Source organism: Octopus bimaculoides, chromosome 1, assembly GCF_001194135.2.
Source record: "Octopus bimaculoides isolate UCB-OBI-ISO-001 chromosome 1, ASM119413v2, whole genome shotgun sequence".
Lineage (NCBI taxonomy): Eukaryota > Metazoa > Mollusca > Cephalopoda > Octopoda > Octopodidae > Octopus > Octopus bimaculoides.
The window spans coordinates 158606267-158634087 of NC_068981.1; the positions used below are offsets into that span (position 1 = coordinate 158606267).

A 27821-nucleotide genomic window follows, 5' to 3' on the forward strand; every position below is an offset into this window, starting at 1 on the left:
AGTTTCTACAGCTGGATGCCCTTCCTAATGCCAACCACTCCGAGAGTGTAGTGGGTGCTTTTACGTGCCACTGGCACGAAGGTCAGTCAGGAGGTACTGGCAACGGCCACGCTCAAAATGGTGTATTTTACATTCCACCTCTCTGACAAAATATTCTTTTCTTATTTTGGCACAACACCAGCAATTTTTAAGAGTGAGGAAGTCAGTTACATCAACCCCAATACTTAACTGATACTTATTTCATTGACCCCCAAAAGGATGAAAGATAAAGGTGACCTCAGAACAGAGACAGGTGAAATGCTGCTAAGCATTTTGTCCAGCATGCTAATGATTCTGTCAACTTTCTGTCTTTCTCTCTGACAAAATATTGATATACAATATCAAATGTAAGCCATATAAATGTTGTATGACATGTCAAAATTAAATAACAGTCATCATCATCATTTAACATTTGTTTTCCATGAGGGCATGGGTCGGATGGTTTGATAGCTTCACAAACGACATCAGAGAGTTGCCCAGGCTGCAGCTGTCTATTTTGGCTTGCTTTCTACAGCTAGTTGCCATTCCTAATACCAACCACTAGGTACTTTTAATGTGGCATTGGCATGGGTGTTTTACATGTAGTACCTGCATGGGTACTTTATATGTGACACTGGCACTGGTGCTTTCTACATGGTAGTGACATGGATGCTTTTCATACAGCATCATCATGAGTGCTGTTAATGTAGCACTGACATAGGTATTGTTAATGCAACATTAGCACAGGTGTTATTCATATGGCACTGGCATGAATGTTTTTTACATGGCACAAGCACTATCAAATGTCAAATAAATGATATAATAATCTTTAATCTAATATTAAGAATATTACATTAATTCAGCAATTACATCATGGGAAAAACATTTTACCTAACTAAAAATACACAAAACCTGTTAAATTATTTCTTAAGGTGTTAACTGACACAATTCCATTGTGGAACTGTGTCAGTAACAATAGAACAGCAAAACTTTTAATCCTTCAAGAAATAACAGGAAAATTAATCTAGCAGTTTTTGAGTGCTAAAATGGTACTTCCCAGGGTTGTTGCATGACTTTTAGAGGCCCCCTGCAACTTTTTGTTTCGAGGCCCCATCTCTTCAATCAAAATTCAAAAGAAGCTTCAATTTTATTTAGCCAGAACTAAATATGAATAAATGGTGTATTAATTGTTTAATGGTATATTTAATTGTTAACTGATATTAAATGTATGATGTGTTAATACTTTATATTAAATAGTAAACGTATGTATTACTTATCTAATACTAAACGATATTTTATATATTAATGTTCTTTTATTCATTTTCCTACAATGTTTAGGTTCCAGCAGTGTGGGCAGAAAAATCTTACCCTTCTTTGAAGCCTCTGGGGAGTTATGTTTCAGACCTTCTTGCACGAATACAATTCTTCAATGTATGTGTTTGGAATTTTTTTGTATTTAGTTCTGTATGAGATAGATAGAAAGAAGGAGAGGAAAGAATAAAATACACAAGAGAGATCGAGAGACATGTAGATAAGCTGTGAAAGTATGTGGGAATATTTTGGAATGGAAAGTGAAAAAATTAGAGTATAAGAGTGGAGGAGCAAGGCAGAAAAAAGAACAAAAATGAGAGAAATGTTGAGGTAGAGAGAAAAAAATATTATAGACTGAGAAACAGAAGAGATAGCCACAGTTACAGGAGATAGGTGATAGGACAGTGAATTAACTTCTGGAGTACTAATTATTCTAAACTTACTGCATACTCACATCAAACTAGTTCTGTGTGTGTGTTTGTATATATGTGCAAACATATGCTTATGTATCTCTGTGTTTGTTTGCTTTTGCATTGGCTTCTATGAAAGTTGGATCTACAAATGCTGATGTCACTTCTCTTATCAACAAATTATTTTCTCACTTCACTCCTTCAAAGATGTATAGAATAACAGATCCTTCATTTGAAAAACAAGTGAGGGTTAGTAAGAGGAAGGCATCCAGCAGTAAAACAAAGCTTTAATAACATATTTATCTAACCCAAAACAGATGTAAAGCTGCATGAATGAATAACTGTATATGTATATTGTTTGTAGCAACTTATAAACAGTTAAATTAAATATCCTAACTATTTTCTACTGTTTGGCTGGTGTCTTTTCTAATGAATTTATTTTTGCAATGTTTCACTCTTTAAGCATTGGATATCTGAAGGTCAACCAACAGTCTTCTGGATATCTGGTTTTTATTTCACTCAGTCTTTCCTGATGGGAGTCATGCAAAACTATGCTCGGTCTCATAAAATCCCCATTGATCACCTGACACTCAGCTTCAGGATCATGAAACAAGAACATGAAATGCCCAGTAAACCAGTAAGTTACAAATTTTAATTTCTGAGATGAGTTACTGTGACAAGAGTTAACATTCAGATCTATAAAAACCAATCTCATATGTGCATAACCTCTACACTGGGATGCTTTTCCTAATGCCAACCATTTAACAGTGTGTACTGGGTGTTATTTACATGAGCAGGGTATATTAGAGGAACATATATATCATCATTTCCATCATCATTTAATGTACATCTTCCATGCTGGCATGGGGCAGACAGTTTCAGGAGCTGGCAAGCCAGAGGACTGCACCAAGCTCCACTGTCTGTTTTGGCATGGTTTTTACAGCTGGATGCCATTCCTAATGTCAGCCACTTCAGAAAGTGGACTGGGTGCTTTTTATGTAGCATGCTCACATTTTTATATTTCTGATAATCAGCTATATTTAAAATCATTAATCAAGTTGTTTTGTTTCTATATTGCGTTTTAGTGTTTGATTAGGAGACTGTTGTTAATGTTCTAGTTGTTGTTCTTTATTAGCCCCAAATTAGCCCTGGTGAAGCAGATATATGGTCAAATGCACTTCACCCATGACATCCCATCCTTTTGTTTAGCTAGGACTACATTCTCTAAAGTCTTTTTTTTTAAAGAAAAATTAACTGCAATTTCTAGTAATTCAAATAACTGCATACAATCACTTTCAAATTCTAGTTATTACTGATATTGTTAAATTCTAGTTATTTCTGTTGATGAAGTTTATCTCCAGGTTCAGTAGACTGAATTAAATAATCAAAGTTGTTCCAACCTTAACCATCCCATCTTTTTCTCTAGCAAGGAACTCTCCCTGCTTTGTAATCACAAGAAATTTGGCTGCTATTTCAAATGGGTCAATGTGTAATGGTTTCTTCTTTGCCCTTGTTACTGGATATTTGTTTAGTAACCTCAATAAGTTCCAACTGAACATTGTTTCAGATAAATAACCAATCAAATGTCTTGTTTAGCTGACTTGAGTATGAGCGTAGTCTCATCCAAAGATTCTTCTAATTTATATATATATATAAGGTTAAAGACCCCTTTCAGTCATGAATGACCATGGAATTGCATCTAGGAAGTTCCCCTCAGAGGCACAAGTCCAGGCACAATTGGTTATGGAAGACCAGTAGTTGCCTGTGCATACCAGCTTCTCTCCCCTCTCCATGCCACTGATGTTACCCAAGGAAAAAAAGCAAAGGCCTATACAACTTGGCACCAGTGACATCGCAACTCATTTTTACAACTGAGTATACTGAAGCAATGTAAAAATAAAGTGTCTTGCTCAAGAACACAACACATAGCCCAGTCCATAAATCAAACTCACTAACCCATGATTGTGAGTCTGACATGCTAACCACTGAGAACTTGTACATCTCCTATTTAATTTAATTCAAATACCATCTTAAATATTGATGTTATGTTTTACAATGCACTGCACTAAGCACCATTTTCCTTTAAAAAATACTGTCCTCATACTTAATTTCAGATAACAGGGGCTTACATCAATGGTTTGTTCTTAGAAGGAGCATGTTGGTGTCGACAGGCTGGAATCCTTTCAGAAGCACTACCAAAAGTTCTTTATGATTTGATGCCAATTGTATCCTTCAAATTTTAATAAGAGTTTAGGACCATAGAACTTTTTTTTTTTTGCATGGTTTTATATATACATTTTAACTGTGGTATGAGTAAGCTTTCAAATTTAAACATTTGGATATTGATGAGCAAGTGATGTCATTGCTACCATTATGCAATCAAAAAAATAGAAGTCAAACCTATTATCAGCAAACTGACTGAGGGAAGTGGAATCATGTGCTTGGTTTTAAGAAACACTATAAAAGGTTCCCACCACATTGATAGAATATATCAAACTCACAGAAGGATGTAAAACAAAAAGATCAACCAAGACAAGATTTTGACCACTGAAACTTAAGGCGAGACAAAATAGATTACTATTAATTGCATCAATATCATCTATTCTACATTTTAAGCAGTTATTACAGCATTGAATATTCTTTTCTACTCTAGGCACAAGGCCTGAAATTTGGGGGGAGGGGGCCAGTTGATTAGATCGACCCAGTATGCAACTGGTACTTAATTTATTGACTCTGAAAGGATGAAAGGCAAAGTCAACCTCAGTGGAATTTGAACTCAGAACGACAGCATTGAATATTGTTGTTACAGTATTGAAATATTGAAATAATTTTAAATTTTCTGTGCTCTGAATTCAAATTCTCCTGCAGTTAACTTTGCCTTTCATACTTTCAAAGTTGATTAAGAGTCAGTCAGGTACTGGAGTTGATTTTTCTTTCTCTCAAAATTGGCAGTACCGAACACGATGGTGTGTTGTAAAAGACATCCAAAGAAAGGCAATGGGTGGAGCGCTTTTGTATTTTCCCCAGGAAGATTTGATGACCAACACCATGTTACATGTCACTGCAAGTTGTAAGAACCATGTTCAACCTTTGTGGGTATTTTTAGTTTGAAGAAGTCAATACAATTACTGTTTAGCTTTAACAATAGCTCAAATAGATGCTAGACATTACTCCATAAAACAGGTCCAGTAAGTCATTTAAGGACTTTTTTTATAGAATCTCTTTTGCCTCTTTGGTTAAGCAAAATTATATTCATAATCATTGATCTATATGACATCAAATGTGGGTGATACTTTGACTCAGTAAGATTATACCCTTAATTCACAGTTAGATATGGATAAAACCAGTAAAGAAGGAAGAATTTCAAGCAGAAGAAAATTATCAATGTCCAGGTAAACATTTTTTTTTTTTTTTTTTTACTAAGAGATAAGGTGATATAAACTAAATCATTCGCATATAAAATTAAACAAAAATTATTGCTTTTTCATCTTGTAGTCTGATCATGCTACCACTACAACACACACACATATATATAACAAAACATCGTTTACATAAATTCGAATTAAAATATGATAGCTGGCTTTCAAAATTAACTATAGTTCAGACATTGGGAATTGTTTTTATTTGTTGTGGGCAAATCATACTTTTGTTAATGAGCAAATCATTGCCTCGCAAAAGAAATACACAGAATTTTAAACTTTGAAACAGACTGAATGACTACAGTGAGAGTACCAACACAGTCAAACAGGAATTGATGAGTATGAGGTACGATTGGTTGAAAAGGATATCTTAAATTAACCAATCATATGTTCTTTTTAAAATAGCTTACTGGAGCCCAGTGAACCTATAAAAAACTGTAGGTTGAGGCTCTCACATTTAGAGTTGATCTGGTCAGTAAGTATGGCTCAAGTCAACCTTGTTTCTCTCATGCACACATTCCAACATCCCTTACATTCTTTCGCTATCATAATGAATTATAACAAGGACTTTCATAAATGATCTGCATACCCTTTGAATGTTGAATTTTAAAATACCAATTGACTGTTACTGTTAAATCATTATCATTAGTTTAATGTCCACTTCTCCATGCTTGCATGGATCAGATGGAATTTGTTGTGACAAATTTTCTACAGCCAGATACCCTTCCTGTCCAACCCTCACCTGTTTCCAAGTAAGGTAATTATTTTCCCATTACAAAACATGTTTCACAAAAGACCAGAAACATACGATGCTGATGTACAACAATGACACTTGTTTACAACTATCATGCAATGTCAAGACAAGATAAGACCAACTCACACACAAAAATACAAATATACAACAGGCTTATTTCAGTTTCCATCTACCAAATCCACTCACAAGGCTTTTGTCAGCCTGGGGCTGCTTGACATTCAAGGTGCCAAGCAGTGGAACTGAACACTGAACCATATGGTTGTGTAGCAAGCTTAACTACAGTCATACCTATTAATATAAGTAAAACAAAGTTTTGTGACTGTTAGTGAAATTAAACAATGTTATAAAAAAATGAAAGTAAGACCTTTTTGTCATCAGTTACTCGACTGACTGGATAGCAAAAACTCTGTGAAAAACAGCAATCTTTTTCAGTAAAAATTCAGGGAAAGTTAAACATCAAGGGAAATTCTTCTCAGGAATAATAAGAGCTTCCATTCTTGGTAACATAAATATTATTATATTTTAATAATGATCTAATGTAATGTAAATAAATAAGTGTTCAGATCTCTTCACTGAGGATAAGGGATCAATCTCTTATTAACAGCTTTACCTATTTTAAATTGGAACTATTTTCCTGTAACACTGTTTTGTTGCATAATACAGTTCTATATTTAAGAGATGAGGAATTATGTACATTATTTACAATTGATGGATATTTGTTCTCATCTTGTTTGTTGTTAACACAACGTTTCGGCTGATATACCCTCCAGCCTTCATCAGGTGTCTTAGGGAAAGTTTGAACCTGAGTTTTCATTCCTTAAGTATTTTCGATGTTGTTATTATCATTATTAAGGTCACTGCCTGGAATCGAACTCAGAATCTTGGGGTTAGTAGCCCGCACTCTTAACCACTATGCTATATGCCCAGGCATATGGCATAGTGGTTAAGAGCACGAGCTACTAACCCCAAGATTCCAAGTTTGATTCCAGTCAGTGGCCTGGATAATAATAACATCGAAAAATACCTTAGGAATGAGAACCCAGGTTCGAAATTTCTCCAAGACACCTGAAACGTTGTGTTAACAACAAACAAGATGAGGACAAATATCTGTCAATTGTAAATAATGTAAATAATGTTTTGTTGCAGTTTATAAGACAAGTGCAAGACGAGGTAATTTATCTACAACTGGACATTCTACCAATTATGTGCTGACCATACAACTGCCAAGCAACAGAGATGAGGATTACTGGATAAACCAAGGGGTCGCTTTGCTTTGTCAACTTGATAATTAACTCGTCAGATATAATGGATTGATGAAACAGTAACAGCATAAACACCACTTTCAGCTCATATCTACACCAACTGAGCAAGAAAAACTCACAGAAAGGTAACAAATGACCAAGATAATCCTTCCTAGAATTACAGCATGAAAGGTCCGAAAGGAGAATTACCATATTTACTCATGTATAAATTGCAGCCCTAATTAATATTAAATCTTCATGCTAAAGGTTTCCCCTTCATAGTTGTAGCTTTTCCCCATGTATAAGTCACACCCAAATTTGCCATTTGAAATCAAGTATAAAATAGTGCAACTTATGCAAGAGTAAACTGAACAAACACATGAAAATTAAACGCTAACTCCCTAAGCATATACCTTTGTTGAAGTGGTGAATGCCACAAAACAGAAATCCAATTTCAATTCCTGCATGGAATTGCTTCACCATCATAATTGTGCATAGGGAAAGTATAAATAACAAAATTTCCTATTAATTCTCAGCTACAAATTTGAGATATCAAACTTATAATAATAATAACTTATAAATAAAATTTCATTGCTATTTTCATCCAATGTATATTGTCATCTACTTACAGATATTAATTCACAATAAAAACCATATTTGATTTGTTTAATCCTTTATCGAGATTCTTTTATCAATAGTTATAGAAATTTTCCCAAAAAGTAATGGATCAGACTAGCTGTATTATGATCTGGGATTCAAATTCCACTTCACATACATCATCTGTCTTTATTGAGGAAGCTTTTACATAGATGCCCTATCTGCTAGAAAAAAGAGCCAAACATTCTTTAAAACACACATTACTTCATTTTTTTCATTCTATTACCCCAGTTTTTTTATGCTAACATGGGTTGCATGGATACTTATTGAGATATTGCTTTATGACCAAATGCCCTTCCTGTCACTAACCCTAATCTGTTTTTCAAGTAACAGATTTTTCATTCTGCTCGTCTTCAAAAGTACACATTTGTCAATAGGACTAAAAAAAAGTTTGGATGGTCACAATTGGAATGTCTTAGAACATAGATCTAGTCAATTAGAGCTAATAAAGTTAAATGGTATCAACAACCATACCTCTCATTTCTCTGGTATTCATATTTAGTATTGGTAATACATTTAAAATCACACATTTCCACTAGAAATATATTTCATAAAACATTCATAGAGACTTTATCCATTGTATTTATATGATTAACCTTGGCCATATAAAAGTAACCAAGAGAGGTAAGAGAAAGCTGGAGATGACAAAATTTTTGCAATAGTTGCCACAAGCTTAGTTTACATTGATACAAAATATATGTGCACTTCATTTTTAAAGCTCAGGTGAAACAATAGGGTGATACACAAGCACTTAATTATGAGTGTATTACATCTTAAAGCAGAAACAGTAATAAGCTAATGAAGTTCATGACAATTTTTTTTTATTCCCTTGTCATTTATCTAATTTCTTCCTACTGCTCTGTACTCAACTGACATTTTAGTCTGAAGCATGTGTATATTTTCTAACACTAAGTTATTAGTATCAATATGCACAAGAGAAATGATAAAATATTCATATTGTTTGCATCAAAAGAATTTAGAAACTCCAAGATGTTAAATAAACCATTAACAGTAGAACTCAAAGTAGATAAAACTATATATAAAGTATAAATATTGGATTAAAAAACCCTTGGATGGAAAAAGTTGAAGGCTGCCTTTGAGGCATGAACTCACATCTTTCGTAAACATGACGGACATTCTACAATTGTAGGAAGCAATCATTCAAATTTCTCCTGTTTTAGAAGCTTTGTTCCTAGCAGCAAGATTTGTATGTTGTTTACATTTTAGGAATTTAGGAAATTCAAGAGACATGAAACAAATAGTTTTTAACATTGGAACTTGAAGCAAATCTGGAATCAGTATAAATAGTGGGGTGCAAAAAAAGTCAAAGGCTGCCCATGGAATACAAACCCATATTTTCTCCAAATGTGATTGATATTATACACCTACAGTGTGTATAAGCATATGTGTATACACACACTATATATATATATATATATATAAATAATATATATTTTACAAGCATAATATATATAGGTGCAAATGTGGCTGTGATAGGTTTACTTCCCAACCACATGGTTCCAATTTCAGTCCCACTATGTAGCACCATGGACAGGTGCCTTCTACTGTAGCCTCAAGAGATTTGAACGAATGTGAAAGAAACCCATTGTGTATATATGTGTATGTGCTTGTCCACTATAACTGTTTGACAATTAGTGTTGGTTTGTTTACATCTCTGTAACTTAGCAGTTCAACAAGAGACTGATAGAATAAGTACCAGGCTTAAAAAAATAAATACTGGGGTCGATTTGTTTGACCTAACCCTTCAAGGTAGTGCCCCAGCCTGGCCACAGTCCAATGCTAGAAACAAGTAAAAGATAGTATTTGTGTATGGGATAACAAAAAGTCAGTGCATCAGACAATACCTTCTGAAATGGTTTTGCCCCTCTCACAAGGCCGCTAGAATATCATCTATCAGGATCACATTGGACATTCAACAAATCAAGATAATGCAATTATTAGTTGGGTTATAATCAAATTTTAAAGAAATATAACAAAGTTAAAAACATAGAAAGGAGGACATAGAAAAAGACAAACAAAAACATGACATGGGCACAACGTAAAGATTCAATGAAAGACAATAATAGACCACATCAAGTCAAAGAGGATAAATTCTTTTATATTCACATCTACAATATCGTTGATATAGGTTTATGTACAAGTCAAAATGGTGATGGTAATTGCATTAGTAATAACAGCAATAGTAACAATTTTAATAGATAATAGTAGTAGAAATAACATTAATAGTAGAAAGAATAGAGTTCCATGAAAACTTCAACACACGGCATTAACATACTTTCTAGATAACAGGGAAGATACACCCAGTCTCCCATCTTTCTGCATCATCCTACATTTATTTCTCCTCTTCCATGTTATTTGTAATACATCTGTGCTCTACAATTCTAGCCATAGATGTTTTATCATCAAATTAAACATTTTATATATAATGAAGTTTAAAGTTTATTTTTAAAGCATGACAGTCAAATGAAATTTTATATATATATATATATATACACATACACACAATAGTATTGAAAAGAGAGAGAATGCTTCTACACTGCATTTGGTGGATATTGTGGATTAACAGTACTACCAATGGCATTTTGCAAGTACTGCACTTAAAAATGCTTGTAGTCATGTCCATATTGGTAGTCTAATCTACCATGGATGCAACAACCAGTGTTCTTAAGTAGAGAACTTGAAAAATGTGAACTTTCCAAATGAAACCAGTGGTAGTACTGCTAATAAATAAAGCATCTAAAGTATTATAACTACAATGTTGTTGCAACTACAAAATATTAATATAATCACTAAGTTCAAAAGAAATGAATTCTCAGATCACATCTCAGAATTTTATTCTAACTACATTTAATTAACATTAACCCTTTAACATTCAGATTACTCTGTCATATGTAATGCTCATTAATTCACATTGTTTTGAATTAATTTTGTATTGTATCATTACGCTGAGATTTCGGTTACATGGCTTGACTTTTAGAATGACATTGTGGAGTTGGTGTGAGAAGCTGGATCTGTCCAGTTTGAACAGAAAACAAAGAATATTTAAGTTAGACATAGCCAATTTAAATGTTAAAGGGTTAAAAGGGACATAGAACAATTTCATATCAATGCAGCTGATAGAATTTTTACTGTCATAATTTTCTTTTAGTGGTTTCAGTCATGCTTAGGCAAGGTCTTCAAAAGTTTTAGTCAATATCATCATCCCTAGTGCATAGAGGAACATATCCATTCAATGAAATACCAGACTAAGTCTCTTGTAAAGATGTAAAAACTATAAGGTATTTACACCCGTATATATAAAGTGCCAGATTGATTCAGGTTCATGGAATTATTAGAGCATCAGATGAGATGCTTGGTGGTATTTATTCAGGCCCTCTGTATTCTGGCAGCAACGACTATAATGACACTAGTCAAGCAGGAAAGCCCTTGCCTTCCCATTAACTCTTTAGCCTTCACATAACCCAGTCAAAAATAATGCTTATTTATTCATTGTTTTCAAATTAATCAGGTGTTCTCTTGTTTTGAGATTTCAATGATATGATTGTTTATTTGGGCCTGATACAGCTAGTTTAAATGCTAAGAGGGGGAAACTTGCACGTATGGCAAATTACTCTGTTGAGGCACTTTTCTAGTACAGAACCATGCCATTACAAAATGGAGAGGTATTAGTCAACTCTAGGTTATAATAGAAGAGACATGCCCAAAGTGTTACGTAGTAGCATTGCACTCAAGAAATGTAGATGCAAAGCAAACTTCTCAAACACATGTTTTTTACTATTATTAAATATTATAGAAGAAAATTCTATTATTAGATCAGAAATTGTTTTTGTTATAAATACATTGTTTATTGATGTAACTACATTTATAATAATAAATAAAACTACAATGTATATCTCATTATAACTGTAATAATTATATATCACAGCATCATTAGCACATTATAACAAAAAGTTTATATGTATAACGGCAACATATTTATTCAGCATAACAGTAAAAATAAAAAACAATTTAAAAGTGAATGATGGAAGAGAGAGAGAAATATTGTAGAGATGAAGTGTTATTACAAACTATTTGGAGTGTTAAAGCACAGCTTCTCACTATCTCCATATATATTCTTCACTAGCCAATATAATAGAAAGACATGAAAATAATTGTTACCATTCCACAGATTGTCTTGCTAATGTGTTGTTATCAGTATTTTTGTTCTTAGATTTTGTTGAAAAAAAGAAATAGAATGTTTTTTTTTAAAAAGTCCAGCAATCAATTTTATTTTTAGTAATTATAAATCATCAATGTGAAAAAAATATGAAATATATTGAAAAAAGATTTCTTTTTTTTTTTTAATATATATACATTAGCACAAAGCCACAGATCTGCAGAAGTGTAGTGTAGTTGACTGAATTAACTCCAGTATATGTACAAATATTTATATTATTAAAGTCTTCTACACCAGAGTTTGAACTTGAACGCAGAGACACAAAACTAAATGCATATAAAATTTTACCTTTTCTGTCTCCCTGACTGAAATCTTGTCATGGCTGACTTCCCTCTTCATTTCTGCTTCACTAAAAAGTTTCTAACACTGGCACAAAGCCAGAAATTTAAGGAGGGCTATAGCTGACTGAATTCCCCCAAAAGGGGATGCAGGGTAAGAATAAATTTTGGTGAGATTTGAACATAAATGACCATAACTAAACAGAGCAAGGTATTTTTATTCAGTAATAATGATTCAACTTTCTTACATAGATACAAGACCACAAATCTGGTGGAGTTAGTCAATGATACTAACTCCAATAATGGATTGATATATTTTATCAATCCCAGAAGAATGAGAGGTAAAGTTAACATTGGTGGGATTTAAACTCAGAACATATAGAGCTATTTCAAGGCATTTTGTTTGACGCTCTAACAATTCCACCAATTCACCTCATAACAATAATTTATTATATAAGCACAATTTATTATTTAAGCACAAAGCTACAAATTTATAGGGAGGAGGATAAGACAGTTATATCTCTCACAAACAGGAATAAAAACTCAAGTCACAGAATGTGCTGGACAGCAACTCTATTTTCATAGAGAATACATAATAATAATAACAGTTCCTAACTTAGGCATAAGGCAAGAAATTTCGAGAGGAGTGGGCTAGTTCATATTGTATTTTATCAACCCTGGAGGGATGAAAGGTACAGTTGATCTCAGTGGGATTTGAACTGTGTGTAAAGAGCTGGAACAAATACTGCAAGGCACTTTTTCCAATGCTCTAATGATTCTACCAGCCTGACACCCTGAAGACTGTTTCTAAAATAAGCACAAGGCCTGAAATTTGTGAGAAGCAATGGTTAGTCAGTTAAATCAATCACAGTATTTGACTGATACTTTATTTTGCCAACCATGGAATACAAAGCTGACATCAGGGAGATTTGAACTCAATAGATGAACAGGCAGAATGAATACCATAAGGCATATTTGTGCGACACTGCCAATTTCCCATAATAATAATAATAATTTTTGTTTCTAAGTACAAAGCTACGAATTTATAGGGGAGAAGAATGGGATGTTAAAGCAGTTGTAGTTCTCACAAGAGTATTACCAAGCTAACTGAAGTAAAATTGCTTTAAACGAGAATAAACCAAGTCACAGAATAGATGAGAGGTCAGTAATAATAATTTCGGATCTTTTTTAAAACGGGGGCCACATTTTTCATTAATGTTTTACGTAGTGCTTTTGGTACCGAAAGACTTTCAAACTTCGTATACTTATCTATTTTGTGTTATAGAACAGAAAAATATTTTTGTATTCGAATTTATTTCATGTAAAAAATTGTCTTATTTCGATAATTTCAACCAATCACTGACGTCCATTCAGCCGATATACATTAAGTGCCGACTACATAAACAAACGATTCTTCGTTTTATTTGCTTTTTTCATTTTAAATTTGCTTTAACCCTAACCCTAACTCTAACCCTAGGGTTAGGGTTAGAGTTAGGGTTAGGGTTAATTGTTTCAGAATCGTTTATGTAGTCGGCACTTAATGTATATCGGCTGAATGGACGTCAGTGATTGGTTGAAATTACAGAAATACGACAACTTTAACATGGAATAATTTATGGATTTCTTTTTTTTTAAAGAAGTCTAAGAGAAAAAGATGTTTTATATGACACATTCTACCAGTGTTCCCAGTTTCAAAGTGTTTCGTTAATGAAAAATGTGGCCCCCATTTTAAAAAAGATCCATAATTTCTTACATTTGTCCAAGGCCACATATATATAAGGGAATAAGTAATCTATCAGCTCAATTCATGAATACTTTTAGTCCCTCTTATTTTCATTAATCCAAGTGGAGACTTTTACACTGGAAAATTGTAATTATCTGAATTAAAATCAGTTTACCAATGGTATTTATTTTATCAATCCCAGAAAAATATAAAAGGTGGAGTCAACTATGACAAGATCTGAACTTGAAGTCAAAGAAGATAAAAAATACATTCAAAAATTGTATTTAGGCTAGTGCTCTGCTCTCAGCTACCTCCAATTATGAAAAAAAGAAAAAAAATTATAGTGTAGTGAATGAAATGTAAGGTTCATGCTTTAGTCATGAGCAATAATGGTAATAAGAAATCAATTTTAATTAGGAGCTGAAGCAAGTTCACAGAAACTACACCAGGTAGTTGCTTCTTGTGTTAGGGTACTTGTCATACTAATGTTGGTGGTGATGATATTGTAAATGAAAACATGACTATGAAATCCTAGGAGGAAAGAAATGGGGTGCATTGTTCATACTGTTCCAACAGAACATTAGCAGCCATTCATTCATCTTCTATCTGCTCTACTATGCACATCACACAATAATAACTTTACATATTGGCAAAGGGCCAAAAATGTGTAGGGGTGTTGAAAAGTTGGCTGAGTTAACTCTAGGATATTAATGTTATCTATTCTGTTAATAACAATTAAGATAATAATTTCAATTGATTAAGCTCAGGATGACCAGCTTTTGGAGGCACAGTGTACAATTAATTGAGCAGGCCTATACATTCCAGTATGATCTTCTGGTATCAATCTCTCTAGGATGAAATGCAAAACAAACTAAAAAAAGATTTAAACCCAAAACAAAAATGGACAAAATTACAAAACAAAATACTCTAAGGTGTTTTAGGCAATGAGGTCTGATGCATCAGTGCTCTCTACTCAAATCATACCCCATAAAAATCATAATATAAACTTAGCATCAGTTTCAGAGTTTTCACTAACAAGATGTTGATTCAGGAGAAATGAGAAATGGAGGGTGTGAAAATATGGAGATGGGATTGTGTGCTAAACCAGTTGTAGAAAATAGTCATTTGTTTCAAGTGAGCAAGAAGGCAGATTTAGGGGCGGGAACTCAGGAGCAACTAAGGTGTCGGCTCACTGGTTACTTATAAATAAAATCAATCTTCTATTTACTGTTTGTGTACAAGTGTTTATGTATTATCACAGACCAGTGCATTTCTTTCCAGCTGTTTTAAAAACATTCTATTACTTCACAAGGTTTTGTTGTGTATATTTATGCATTTCTGTATGTATGTGTGCAACAAAGAAAGTTTCTGAGGTTGAGCAACAGGAGGGAGAAAAAATTGTCAAGAATCACAAGCGGCAGTCACTTTCTCAGGAAGTTCACAGCCAACATAAGCATCATTCTCTACACAGTACTTCAATAATGTTAACCAATAGAAATCCTGGAAAATAAACAAAAATTTTAATAAATTACAACATTAACAATTTCTAATGGAAGTACAAGGTTATTCCATCCCCACATCCCTATGAGAGAATATCTGATTGATTACTTTGGACCTAAATTTTTACTCATATCTACTCATATGAAAACTTTTACTCATATCTTGGTTCAATCTGCTAAAAACAGGAACCAAAACAACCTCAAATTAAATGCTACCACTTTGTATAATCCTAGACATACTGTATTAAAAAATAGTTTCAGCTTGATTAGGGTGAATGTCGATAGTGCCATATACCAGCTGTTATTGTGGTACAGAGGGCTGAAAAGTAATATGGAGTAAAGTGAATATCAACATTTTCAATAACATTATTCCAGCTCTCTCACCAACAACAAACTAGCAACCTTTTGAATTAAATTACCCAAATCCTTTCAGCCTAGAAAGGTTCTTCACTTAAAAATGAACATAACAGTGCAATATTATTATCTCTGAGTTTCCACTTAAATGTTGTGGCCATCATGTAAGAACTGTTTTGTAATTATATAATCATAAAATCTTTAGTTCTGAACAAATACTAAAATTAATATGTATTGAATACTGAGTGAAGTAATATATCTACATAATAAGAAACAAGAAGTTTTAAAATATTCTCCTCTTGCTGTATTCATATGTTTGTCTGTGTACTTAAACATAACCAAATCTTTACAAGTGTGATTCTGTGATGCTCCTCCACTGCCTAATCTTTACAATCAGACATCAACCTACAAAACTTCAAGCTGAACATCGATTGACTCAAATGTAGCAATCTTGGAAGGCTAGCAAATGATACAAGCACTGTCTCACTTTCTTTGACAAGCTAAACAGAAAACGCCTTATCACTTGCATTTTTTTTATATCAAAAAAATAAAAATTCAGAAACATGCAATTTCATGGGTTGGTAAGCATACTCTGCTCAATGCTGGTCAAATAACCATCAAATTGTTCTCTATTTTAATGTTGAACAATAACCCTTCTTTCTACACGACTATACTAACATCAGCTTCAAACTGTTTTGTTGCACTACTCTCATTAAGAACATGGCTTAGTGGTTGGGGTGTTGCACTCACAATCATAAAAGTGTAGTTTAAATTCCTGGACCAGGTGTGTTGTGTTCTTAAGCAAAACACTCAATTTCATCTGGTTCCAATCCACTCAGTTGTAAATCAGTCCCAGTAATAGCTGGGAAGTTAACCCTGTGATAGACCAGCATTCTATTCAGTGGAGAATGTTGTAATTTCAGTCACAAATATGCCATTGAAAGCCAAGTCAAACTGACTGTATTAGTGTTAGGTCTCATGACAGACCTACATACACTTCCATTATTCATTCATTCATCACATCACTGCAACAAATTAAGTCAGCCTTTGTCCACAACTACATCATTCCAGAACATCCTAACACATGTTGATTCTACAAATATATAACAGTGTATTACTTATGCATATAATTTGACAAAGGAGGATACAGCTTTCAGTTTGAGTTTTGATTGTAAATAAGAGTTGCATGTTAGAGAAGTACATCATTAGGAGCCATAGTTTTCCATTTCTTTATTGCAGCATACATTGGACTTTTTCCTACTGCTAACAATACAACTTTTAAGGAATATAACTTGCTTTCAGCTACGGAGATGTCAATAAATACAGATATGGACTTTGCTCAGACACACAGGTCAATGACAAAAGGAAAATTTAAAGTTTAAACTCATTATTATGTGTTCCACACCATAATCTCAGCCATTTACTGACACCAATATCCTCCCCACCATAAAAAAAAACATTCCCTAAATTCTCAAATCCAAGAGAACTCTGTCAAGTTACTGGAGATTCACAAGAGTACAACAAATTATGATATAATAACAAGAAATCCTTGTGCTTACTTACATGCATCAAGACATAGGGGTTGCCTACAATTATGAGCAGTGCTTGAGCACGGGTTATGCACACATTGAAACGCTTGGGGTTGCAAAGGAAACCCAAAATGTGACGCTGATCAAAGTTCATTAGTTCTTCATTGGTACGAACCTATGAGGGAATAAAAGTAATTAGAAAGTTGGAATCAAATTCAAAAGATGAGATGTATGATGATGGAGCCTTCACATGGTTGCTCAATTTGTTAGAAATAGCAGTCAAACACTTAAGTCACACCCTAAGGAGAGACATTAAATAGTATAATCCTATAAACCACTAAAAACTAGAGATGTCATGGTTGAGGTGCTTTTTCTCATAAGTTTCCTTCTTTGAGGTTGACCTGGAGTTAACAATATAACAACCATCAATTATTTTCACATATACCACCATGGACCAAACAAGAAAGCCTCTATATAGCCACTTGACTTGCTAGAAATAACAGTCAAATCTCCCTGATAGAACACAATGTACTTCTATATACCCCTAAAAGGACAGACTGGTTATAGCAAGAATGTCTCTGATGATAGGTTTGCTTATTTAAGGATGACCTGGGGCTAAAACAATATCTACCACCGCCAGCACCATTCGTATTTTATCCTCTAAATTTGCCAAATTTATATTATGCTTATCAGAAAAATTACTGGAGTTATATTTTTCAAGAAAATCAATCCAAAAATAGGAGTAAATATTAAAAAGAAGTGGTTAGTCCATGAAACAATAATCTTATAGTCATCTCTTCTACATAGAACTAACAATGTTTTTAATGTCAGGTCACTATCTCAGCTTTTCTTATAAGTTAACATTACACATCCAAAAGGCAACATAAAATATTTTTCTCCACTCATTGTAAACCCTCTACATTTATTGCTCATGACCGTCTGCCATACAATATCACACTCCTTACATTTCACATACTTGAAACTTTAACAACCTAACTATCACTAACTGTCTTTGGCAAAAAATTATGTCAGTTAGGTAACAGAATTTCAAGCTACCTGTAATAGCATCAGTAATACTTACTGCTGAAATTATTATTGCCTTCCTTTCTTGACCTTGGAACTCTTCAACAGAACCAACTTTTACAACATCTCGGCCAAGGTGGGACAATAACATACGAATCTTCTCTACCTGTAATAGCAACAAAAAAAGATCTCTACAGTAATTCTATGGTTAATTGTAGAAGATAAAACAAACAACAAAAACTATGAAAATATATATATATAAAAAAAAAAGCAAAATTCAAATACAACCACCCATGCAGCACTCCACCCAACACACAACCCAGATGGTACTCCACCCAAAATATAGCTCACAAAGCAATCCACCCAACAGATATACCTAACATATCTGATAACACATCAGAAACTATAGCAGAGTCTTCCTACCCCTGATGGAAGTGTGCCATATCCAGTTAGCTGGATATGTGTGCCACTCGTGAAGATTTCAGTGATAACATACATCTAACACAGAACTCACAAGAACTAGAACAGCTTTAATAGCTTACATACATTGAAAAGCAATTTATTCTAAATCATCCTGGTTTATATATTAGGGAAGTGAACAAGAATACACCTGCTTTGACAAGGTTATCCTACAAAAGCAGTAATAAAAACAGTTGCCAGACTTTCAATGCTAACATTAGTTATAAATTTGAAATTCCAACTACATACCTGTTTTCTATAAGGAGTAATAATACCGATATCTTCTTCAGTCAAATAAGAGCTGTAATCAGCTAAAAGGCCTTGCAAATATCTCACTACTTGCACAGTCTCAAAAGGATTAAACCATGAAGGACAGTTGCCTTCCCTCAAATCTTCACCCTAAAAATATAAAAAATAAAGTATAAGTTAAAACTGAAGCTGAAAGAATTCGTAAATTCTTCAAAGAATCAGATTAAGCATTTATATTAGTTTACCAATTTAATAAAACAAGTTCAAACAGTAGAGCAGCTTACTTGATATGTTTCAACAAATTAAAAACAGCAGAGGTGAGTAGAATTACCTTTTGGAAGAAAAATTTTTAGCTATTTCAGAATACCCACATGCTTATGTCCACTACAAAGTCTCACTCTGCCAAATCAGATTGGAGCCTGGTGTGGCCATCTGGTTCACCAGTCCTCAGTCAAATCGTCCAACCCATGCTAGCATGGAAAGCAGACGTTAAACGACGATGATGATGATGATGATGATGATGATTTATACATCATAAGACCTCAAAGTATACTTTTACATCCAGACATAGTTTTAAAATTTATATTGCCATCAGTTCCTTAGTCCTCGCTCTATGGAAAAACAGGGTTACACAATCTTTTCCCCTCAAAACTGCATCTCTCTAGAATTTCCACCCTGTCCCAATACTACTTTCAACCATTAACAATGAAAATATCCAAACTAATAAGTGACTATTTAATGTTAATCTATTGTAAGCATAAGGCTATAGATATTACCTTTCCTCCCACTTCTCAAAAATAAGAAGAAAATGTATAGCTAAATTTTAGGATCTTACTAATATTTAATGTATCAATCCCCAGTTGGTGAAACAAAAATCAACTCTGGTAGAATTTTTAACTCAAAATAGGTTATCACCAAAACTACATCCAGTATCTAAGGAGCACCACATGTCTTGCCATCTCTTCTACATACAATTTTATTGTTTTGCATCTTATTTTAGCAAGGGATGGTTACAGGAGCAATTATTTTTACAGTTAAATGTCTTACCAAACAAGAACTTGACTTGTTAACAGAGAAAATGAAGTTGAGAATGATGTACCTTGCTCTGAGGGTAATGTTTGAACTTATGGCCACTTGATTAGGAGTCTAAAACCTAAATCTCAGTTGCTGGGTCTCTTTATTTCTACTCATTAACTACATTCACAAATAATCATGAAATAAATTCAATAAAAAATCACTTACCCGAATTCCATGAAAAAGTATTGGCACTGTCTTGTTGGGTAATGACTTCCATCCACAGAGGCTGTGGGTAAGTGTTTTCTCTGCTTTCACCTCCAGTTCATTGGCATAGAATAGAACTGATGGTAGGTGCAGCAAAGCAGGATGGGAGCGATAGTTGTATATAAGCTTCGTCACCTACAATGAAGATGATGTTAATGAGACTATGTTACAGGAGCAAGGCCCTCATGGACCTCTTCCATTTAGAGATTATATTTTAAAAACTTCTAGCAGTCCTAAAATCTTTTACATTGCCTTTAGTAAACTGAACAGTAATATATCAAGCCATATACTCACCAACATTGGATCAAAGTATCCAGAAGTGACAAATTTGGTTTCATCTCTGGAATAAAGTTCTTGTCCCATGATTCTTTCTAAAAAGGAAAGTTCTAAACCATGAGATTTGGTATAAGGAGAATGCAGGATGGGACCAAGTTGCTCTGGATCTCCAGAAAGAGTAATCTGAAAAATAAAATCAAAGCACAAAACTCTCAATAATCACTTGAATAGAAAGCTAAAATAATTATAGATTAAGATTCATTTTCCCAGATTGTCAATATTTGGACAGTTCTTCAAATATCTTGCAACACTTTCTCACTCACAATACAGTATCCATTCACATTTTTAGCCCATAAAGTTGTCAGCTATTTAGTTTCGTCATTTCAATTGCACACATCTCTCATGATCACATCAAATAACCAATCAGTCATACTCATCACTACAAAGAAAAGTTGTCATAAACACTTTCTTTTTTGTTTCAGTCATTAGACTGTGACTATACTAAGGTTTTAGTTGATTATGTCAGCCCCAGTACTGTCTAATGCTTATTTTTGATCAACCTCAGAAGGATGAAGGGCAAAGTCAACTTAGGTGTGTAGGGACAGAAATCAAACACCACAAGGTATTTTTTATCCAACTTAACAGCCATATTTGATTATTTGGCATGAAAGCTGTAGCTCAGATATGTTTTGTTAAATCTCAGTATCTTAATTAAAGCTATAAAAAAGAATTTAAGAAGCTTACATGAATAACTATTATTACATAATAAATAACTTAGGTATATGTAATTAGGTATATATAACAGCAGGAAAAAGCTAACTTGTAGTTTTAACCCTAAAGATTTGAAAGCAAATTCTGCCTTGTAGTCAATCAACCAGCGCTAAACTATCTTCAATGGTTCAATATAAGACAAAAACCATTAAGTTGTTTCTATGAATGCCATACAGTCAACCAATCACCACTCACCTGTCCATCTGTTCCAGCTACTAGTCCAACTGGTATTAAACATTCTGGTTCTGTTGCTTGCCCAGCCTAGTAAAAGAAAGAAACAAAGAAGTTATTACAGAACTATATATAATGAAACAGATTGTCAATCCAGTTTTCCATGCTAGTATAGGAGGATATAAATTTTGATATTTCCTTGTGAATTATTAGGGTTGATATTTTTACAGAGAGTCAAAGCTGGTCGAATGCTGGACAACTGTGCGGTATTGTGTCCATGACCAAGATGGTTAACTGCTGACAGACCACTCCACTTAGCTCTAGCTGGAATGATTCATGATTATAAATAGAACGGTAAAATTAATGAGTATTTCATTGTGCTCACATCCTTCTATGAAATGGTATCACTGAAACATCAATGCAGTAAATTTAATCACTACCATTCCTGAGTAGAATCAACATGTTTTACAGTTGGATACTTCAACAAATTTCAGCTCAGCAACTTTGAAGTGAGAGCATGTGTTTATCTGAGGGAAATAATATGACTGAAGCAAGATTTGAAGTTGTGACTAATCAGTGAGCTAGCTGACCTACAGCCTCTAACCATCCATCATAAACAATACTTGTTCCTCAATGAATACTTTGTTCCAATTTGTAGAATAACATCTTCACTTAATTGCTTTGGTATAGAAACCATCTTTTAATTTTAGATTTAAAAGATTAGATGACAGGAAAGTCATCTAGTTACAAAAATTAAATGCTTGTACTTAATATTCATGAAAATGTACCATCTCTTCACAAGTCATTGGGTCCCTAAGGATCATTTTCAAGGCAGTATCAGGAGAATAAGTCAGTTATCTCTTTACAGGCTTCTGACAACAACCAGAAATCCTATGTATAAGTTATAAGTAAAATGAAATGAAACAACTCAATTAAAAATTGAATAATCATCTGACTTGGCCTAACAGGAGCTTATTACCATTCTATTGCACATATACAGTAAAACTACAGTTTAACTCATACAAAAACAGAATCTTAAAAGAATTAGAGATAAAAAAGGAGAAAAGCTCTCACCTCATCAATAAAAACGTGTGTAAAATGGCCAGGCTTTAATCCATAAGTATACAAAACGCCTGAATTCACACAAGTAGAGATAATAATTCGATAATGTACAACAATATCAAGATTATTTCCAGAAGAACAATATGGCCGAATTTTATCTGGTATATTCTGAAAAAGAGAGAAAATAGGCACCATTAATAATAAATGTTTATTTTACAATCTGGTTAATTAAGGTTAACAAAACACCAAGAATCATATACCGAAAAAGTTTATTGTGATCTAGGTACTATCCTGCATTCTATAGGTTTTAATTTGCTCGGAAACTATCTTTAGCTACTATAGAAATGCTACAAATTGGAAAAATTTAAGAACTAAAACTTGTTAATATTACCATACTCAGTATTGTGTTATGGCAGATGCTTCACCTTTTCATTCAAATCAGTTCAAACTGTTGTTGCCAATGTAAAACTTCCATTATCCCTAAACAGATCGCTAGTCTACTTACGTTGTTGTTAGAGGTTCTTTAGTCCAAATAATTTTGATGCAAGTAAATCTATATCATTTCCATATAGATGCAACTGTAGTCATTCCTTAAAACATCAAAAAAAGTGCTTACCAAGTTTTAGTGTGTCTACAGTTTGGAAATATCACATGGAAATTACAGTACACAACTCTAAAATACACATATAACACTTGCCTACAAGCTTTATAAAATATATTCTTTACCCCATCTAACAGGACCCAACACTTTACAGAACATTGAAAGAGTCTCTATGAAGTTGCAATTCCACTAATAACAATGGCCAAATTGCCCTCCAATCACACCCTAACATCTTAAATAAAAAAAGGAAGGGCACATTGGACATTGATATGTAATACATTGATATACAATAAAAAACAGAGAAGTCACAACTGAAATCCCTTTGGTCATAGGTATGCTTGATCAGAAGTTGAGCAACTGAACACCTTAGTTTGTACACACCACTGACCCCAACCTTGCAAGATACATGCATACCTTACTTTAACAAAGTCTAAAGTCAATTCTAGACTGCTCCCTATAAATAAATCTTACTAAAAGGCTCCTCTCCAGAAACCATTCCATCCACTTTCATCAATCCTAATTTGTAATTTAGTAGTTACTTACATCTTCATTCCTCTGGAAAGCATTCAGCCGTACCATGTCCGTTAACTTCAAAATACCACTTTTATGAAGCCTTTCAGCCTGCAAGAGAAATGTTGATTAGCGACAGGTTAATAGCAAAAACTTGTTCAAACTGTACAGACTGCCAGGAGAAGCACACTAATGCAGCTAACACCAAAGAGAGGAAAGAGTTACATTACTTTGAGAATTCCTAGCAAAGCTAAATATTATTCTGAGATTTTAGGATAAACCATTAAACAAGATAGCTGTGCGAGCCATGTACAGGGATGCTGTCAGTAAGGTGAGAATTGGCAACAAGTACAGTGAAGAATTCCAGGTGCTGGTGGCACATAAAAGCACCCACTACACTCTTGGAGTGGTTGGCATTAGGAAGGGCATCCGGCACTAGAAACTCTGCCAGATCAGATTGGAGCCTGGTGCAGCCATCTGGTTCGCCAGTCCTCAGTCAAATCGTCCAACCCAAGCTAGCATGGAAAGCAGATGTTAAACGATGATGATGATGATGTCTTCATTTTAAATTAGCTTTCTATGCTGGTACAGGTTGTATGGGTCATCATAGTCCAAATCATTTCTAATTCAGCATTACTGCCCTCCCAGGTAAGTTAGAGGACCTTTTCTCACCTGTCCATTTCATTTTTGGTTTGGTTTCTACAACTGGATACTCTGCATAACATCAACCATTTTAGAGTGTGTATAGAGTACATTTTACCATGGCACCAGCACACAGGAAGTTATCATGTCCTTGATATCACTACAAAGTCCCCTCAATCCAATGACTTCATTACTCATTTGCCAACTGCTTTCCAAAATGTACTCACTGCATTTTATTGCGGCATCAGAACTAGTGAGATTGTTTTGTATCCCATAAGACTAAAGAGTTATTGTTTTCATAACCAAGACAATAAATAGAAGAGAGGGCAATGACAAAAGAACTAAGATGAGTGAAAGAATAAGAGTGTGACGGTAGAAACAGAATAATGGTTAGAAATAGAGGTGGACAATGTTAATAGAAAGTGATACATGTGAATAACAAATGGTTTCAGGAAGAGGAGTGATGACAGAACAGAATATTCAATGCAACTCTTTATACAGAGGCTTCATGATAGGTAAGAGAGATAGAGTGTGTGATAAGGATGGTATTGAGTAGGAATAGGTCCAATACCATCCCTCATTACAAGAGTGACATGGTACAGTGAATAGGAAAGAGACCGACTATCAGAGTGATAAGAGGATCAAGCAGCATGGAACAGGAGATCCACTGCCATCCTTAGTTGTTCACATGAGTAAAGAGAGAGAAGAGGGTGTCAAAGAGACAGCTGATGCAGCAGGAATAAACTTAACAGAGAAACACAGGGTAAGAGAATTAAAAGTTAGATTATATGCCTCAGCTTTCATCATTACCTTCTATTTTTAACATTTGTTTTGCCATGCTTGCAGAAACAGGTGATTGATGGAAGAACTTGGTAGCTGGCATGTAATCATTGCAGTGTAGGTGTGTTGTATGCAGCTGCAGTGTGACTATCTATATATATTATATAGTCTTGATGTTCTACAGTTGTTCTGAGAGACAAAACTAGCTATATGAGCAAGGTGTTCTAACAAGAGATACATATGAACAGGATGTTTACAAATATTTACTGACAGGTAGAAAGTGAGCATAAAATCATAATTTCTATGATAACCAATGATCTATGTTGCAGATAACAGAGCAGAGTTAACCCTATATTAAAGCAGAAAAAACATTATGCTAGTATCATGGTACATCTGAGAACAAATCATATGATAAAAGCAATGGAGACATAGTATTCAATATGAAAACAAAGCCTCTACCTAAAAAATACCACTTACCAGGAGGTCAGCAGCACTATTGGATGGTGCACAGGCCAGAATACGACTGCCAGGAAGTTTGGTTAAGATTTGAAGGATAGTTTCAACAAGAGTTATTGTCTTCCCAGTACCTACAAAAAACAAAATTTGGTATATTGAAACAAATAAATATTCTCTCTCCCAGAGAGAGAGAGAGAGAGAGAGAGAGGGATTGTTCTCTTTGTAAAGCCAGACACATTGTTCACAAATGACAAAATCAAAACAATAACATCAAATATAGGAAAAACAGTCTAAAATAAAAGCAACTAAATAAAGAAATAAGAAATGTATGTTAAGCCAATCTCTGATTCTATTACAAAAGACGCAACCCAATAGAACAAAACAAAATTCTTATGTATCTAAATTTGCATCTTTGCAAGCAAAAAGTAGCCATAACTTAAAAACAGTCAAGCATCTCAAGTCTAAATGATGTGGGCTTTGCTTTTGTTAATGGTTCCTAATCTATAAGAAATGCCTTAATGAAATAATATAAATCATAATGTTTTCAATGTTGTGAGTAATAATATTCAGTTAACTGATGGAGCTGATCCAGGGGATACTTGCATAGAAAAAAAGAAAAAAAGAACTATGCTGACTCTTTATAGAAAGCACTTATTCTCAGCCAGCTAAAGTACTGTTCCTAGATTTAGTTTCATACAACATACCCACACTAGTAGAAGCTCATTGGTTAACTGGAAATGAGTCAAGACATCTGAAAATTGCTTCTCTCCTCTGACTTCACGAAAAACAAAAAGAAAACTATATACAAAATCATTAACATACAAAAGATGTGCAAAATTAACACAATATTACTTCACTACACTAGAAGTACTATTATCATTGTCAGATACCAACTAAATACAGCAACAAACTTGGTCTTCATGTACACGTTCACTTCTCAATGGTTTCCCCAACACTACAGATGATCTTCAAGGAATAGAGAAATGTGTTTATGTGTTTTATTTTCAAATCTGCTATGCAACATACCAAATAAATCAACAGTCTATTTGGGAGAACAGAAGTGAGCTGTGATCCCAAATCTCGTAATCTACCAAATACTAGCATGCAGCCTACAATTGTAGTACATCAACCTAGAGGCTGAATTCAATAAAATAGAGTACATGAGCACGTAGAGACAGAAACAAGGTTTAATGAAATTTAAAATTTTACCTGGTGGTCCAAACAAAATATAAGGCATCGGGCGACACTGGCCAAGAAGAATCCGTTTGACCGCAGACATTTGTCTGTCGTTGAGTTGCCTGTTAAAAAACTGCAGAGTGAGTTGAGAAGAAATATCCACTCGAGAAGCTGATTTGGTTGGGGTCAAATAACTTGACTCAGTAGCTTGGTCTGATGATGGATTGTACAGTGGTGGTTGATTTTCAACAGTTGTAGGAAATAGCACTGAAAGAGGACACGATGAGTTTCAGGTTCAAGATCTACCATTGATTAATGTACAATCACTTTCATGCAAGTCACATTACTTGTCTCCTTTTATCTGGCAAAGCAATAAGTATTACTACTAGTTGGAAGGTAGGAAGTCAATTTTGAAAATAAAAACACTTGCTGCAACATAACTTAAGCATTAATGAAAGAAAAAAGCAATAATAATGAATATAAAACATTCATGTCTGATATCTGCAAACCTCTTGGAGACCACATGTGATAAAGCATGTCCTCAATCTCATGTGGAGCACATCCACAATATCTTGTGAACCATTTCTTGCAACTCACATGATAATGACAAAGTACACCCACATCCACATGTGGGCCACATATGACAAGGAACACCAGCTCTTGTGGAGCACACATAAGGCATATCTACAACCTCAAGGGCCACATGTGACATGACATCCACAGCTCCCACACACACATACTATCTCTTCATTACGCATTGTATCTAGATGTCACAGCATACTTGAGACTATCCTATTTTAATCTTAAGCTGTTTAAAGACCCCTCTTACTGGATGAAATACAACTCTATTGCAAGTTTAATCTGCTAAATAATTTGAACTCAATGCTGTACTATTATAGAATGCTCTTGCTGATTACAGCAGTAACTAGTTTTT

At 34.0% G+C, this 27821-nt stretch overlaps 2 protein-coding genes across 3 annotated transcripts in view; one reads left to right on the top strand and one right to left on the bottom strand.

Annotated features, from left to right (window-relative positions):
* LOC106881001 (dynein axonemal heavy chain 3) overlaps window positions 1-7823 on the top strand; it is a 174058-nt gene extending 166235 nt beyond the window's left edge. The window contains exons 79-83 of the mRNA XM_052972117.1: window positions 1357-1449; window positions 2203-2376; window positions 3854-3964; window positions 5071-5131; window positions 7059-7823. Coding sequence (XP_052828077.1) covers window positions 1357-1449; window positions 2203-2376; window positions 3854-3964; window positions 5071-5131; window positions 7059-7204 — 585 coding nt within the window. The 3' untranslated portion in view covers window positions 7205-7823. The remainder of the gene's footprint in view (window positions 1-1356; window positions 1450-2202; window positions 2377-3853; window positions 3965-5070; window positions 5132-7058) is intronic.
* A 2080-nt stretch (window positions 7824-9903) lies between these two features.
* Window positions 9904-27821, bottom strand: part of LOC106881006 (RNA helicase Mov10l1) — a 38970-nt gene continuing 21052 nt past the window's right edge. For both annotated transcript variants that reach the window (XM_014931191.2, XM_014931192.2), the window contains exons 11-21: window positions 26921-27154; window positions 25733-25842; window positions 23867-23944; window positions 22735-22890; window positions 21685-21750; window positions 20737-20901; window positions 20404-20577; window positions 19162-19311; window positions 18512-18619; window positions 17465-17605; window positions 9904-15548 (exon numbers count right to left, since the gene is read on the bottom strand). In XM_014931191.2, the coding sequence (XP_014786677.1) occupies window positions 15450-15548; window positions 17465-17605; window positions 18512-18619; window positions 19162-19311; window positions 20404-20577; window positions 20737-20901; window positions 21685-21750; window positions 22735-22890; window positions 23867-23944; window positions 25733-25842; window positions 26921-27154 (1481 nt within the window). In that variant the 3' untranslated portion in view covers window positions 9904-15449. The remainder of the gene's footprint in view (window positions 15549-17464; window positions 17606-18511; window positions 18620-19161; window positions 19312-20403; window positions 20578-20736; window positions 20902-21684; window positions 21751-22734; window positions 22891-23866; window positions 23945-25732; window positions 25843-26920; window positions 27155-27821) is intronic.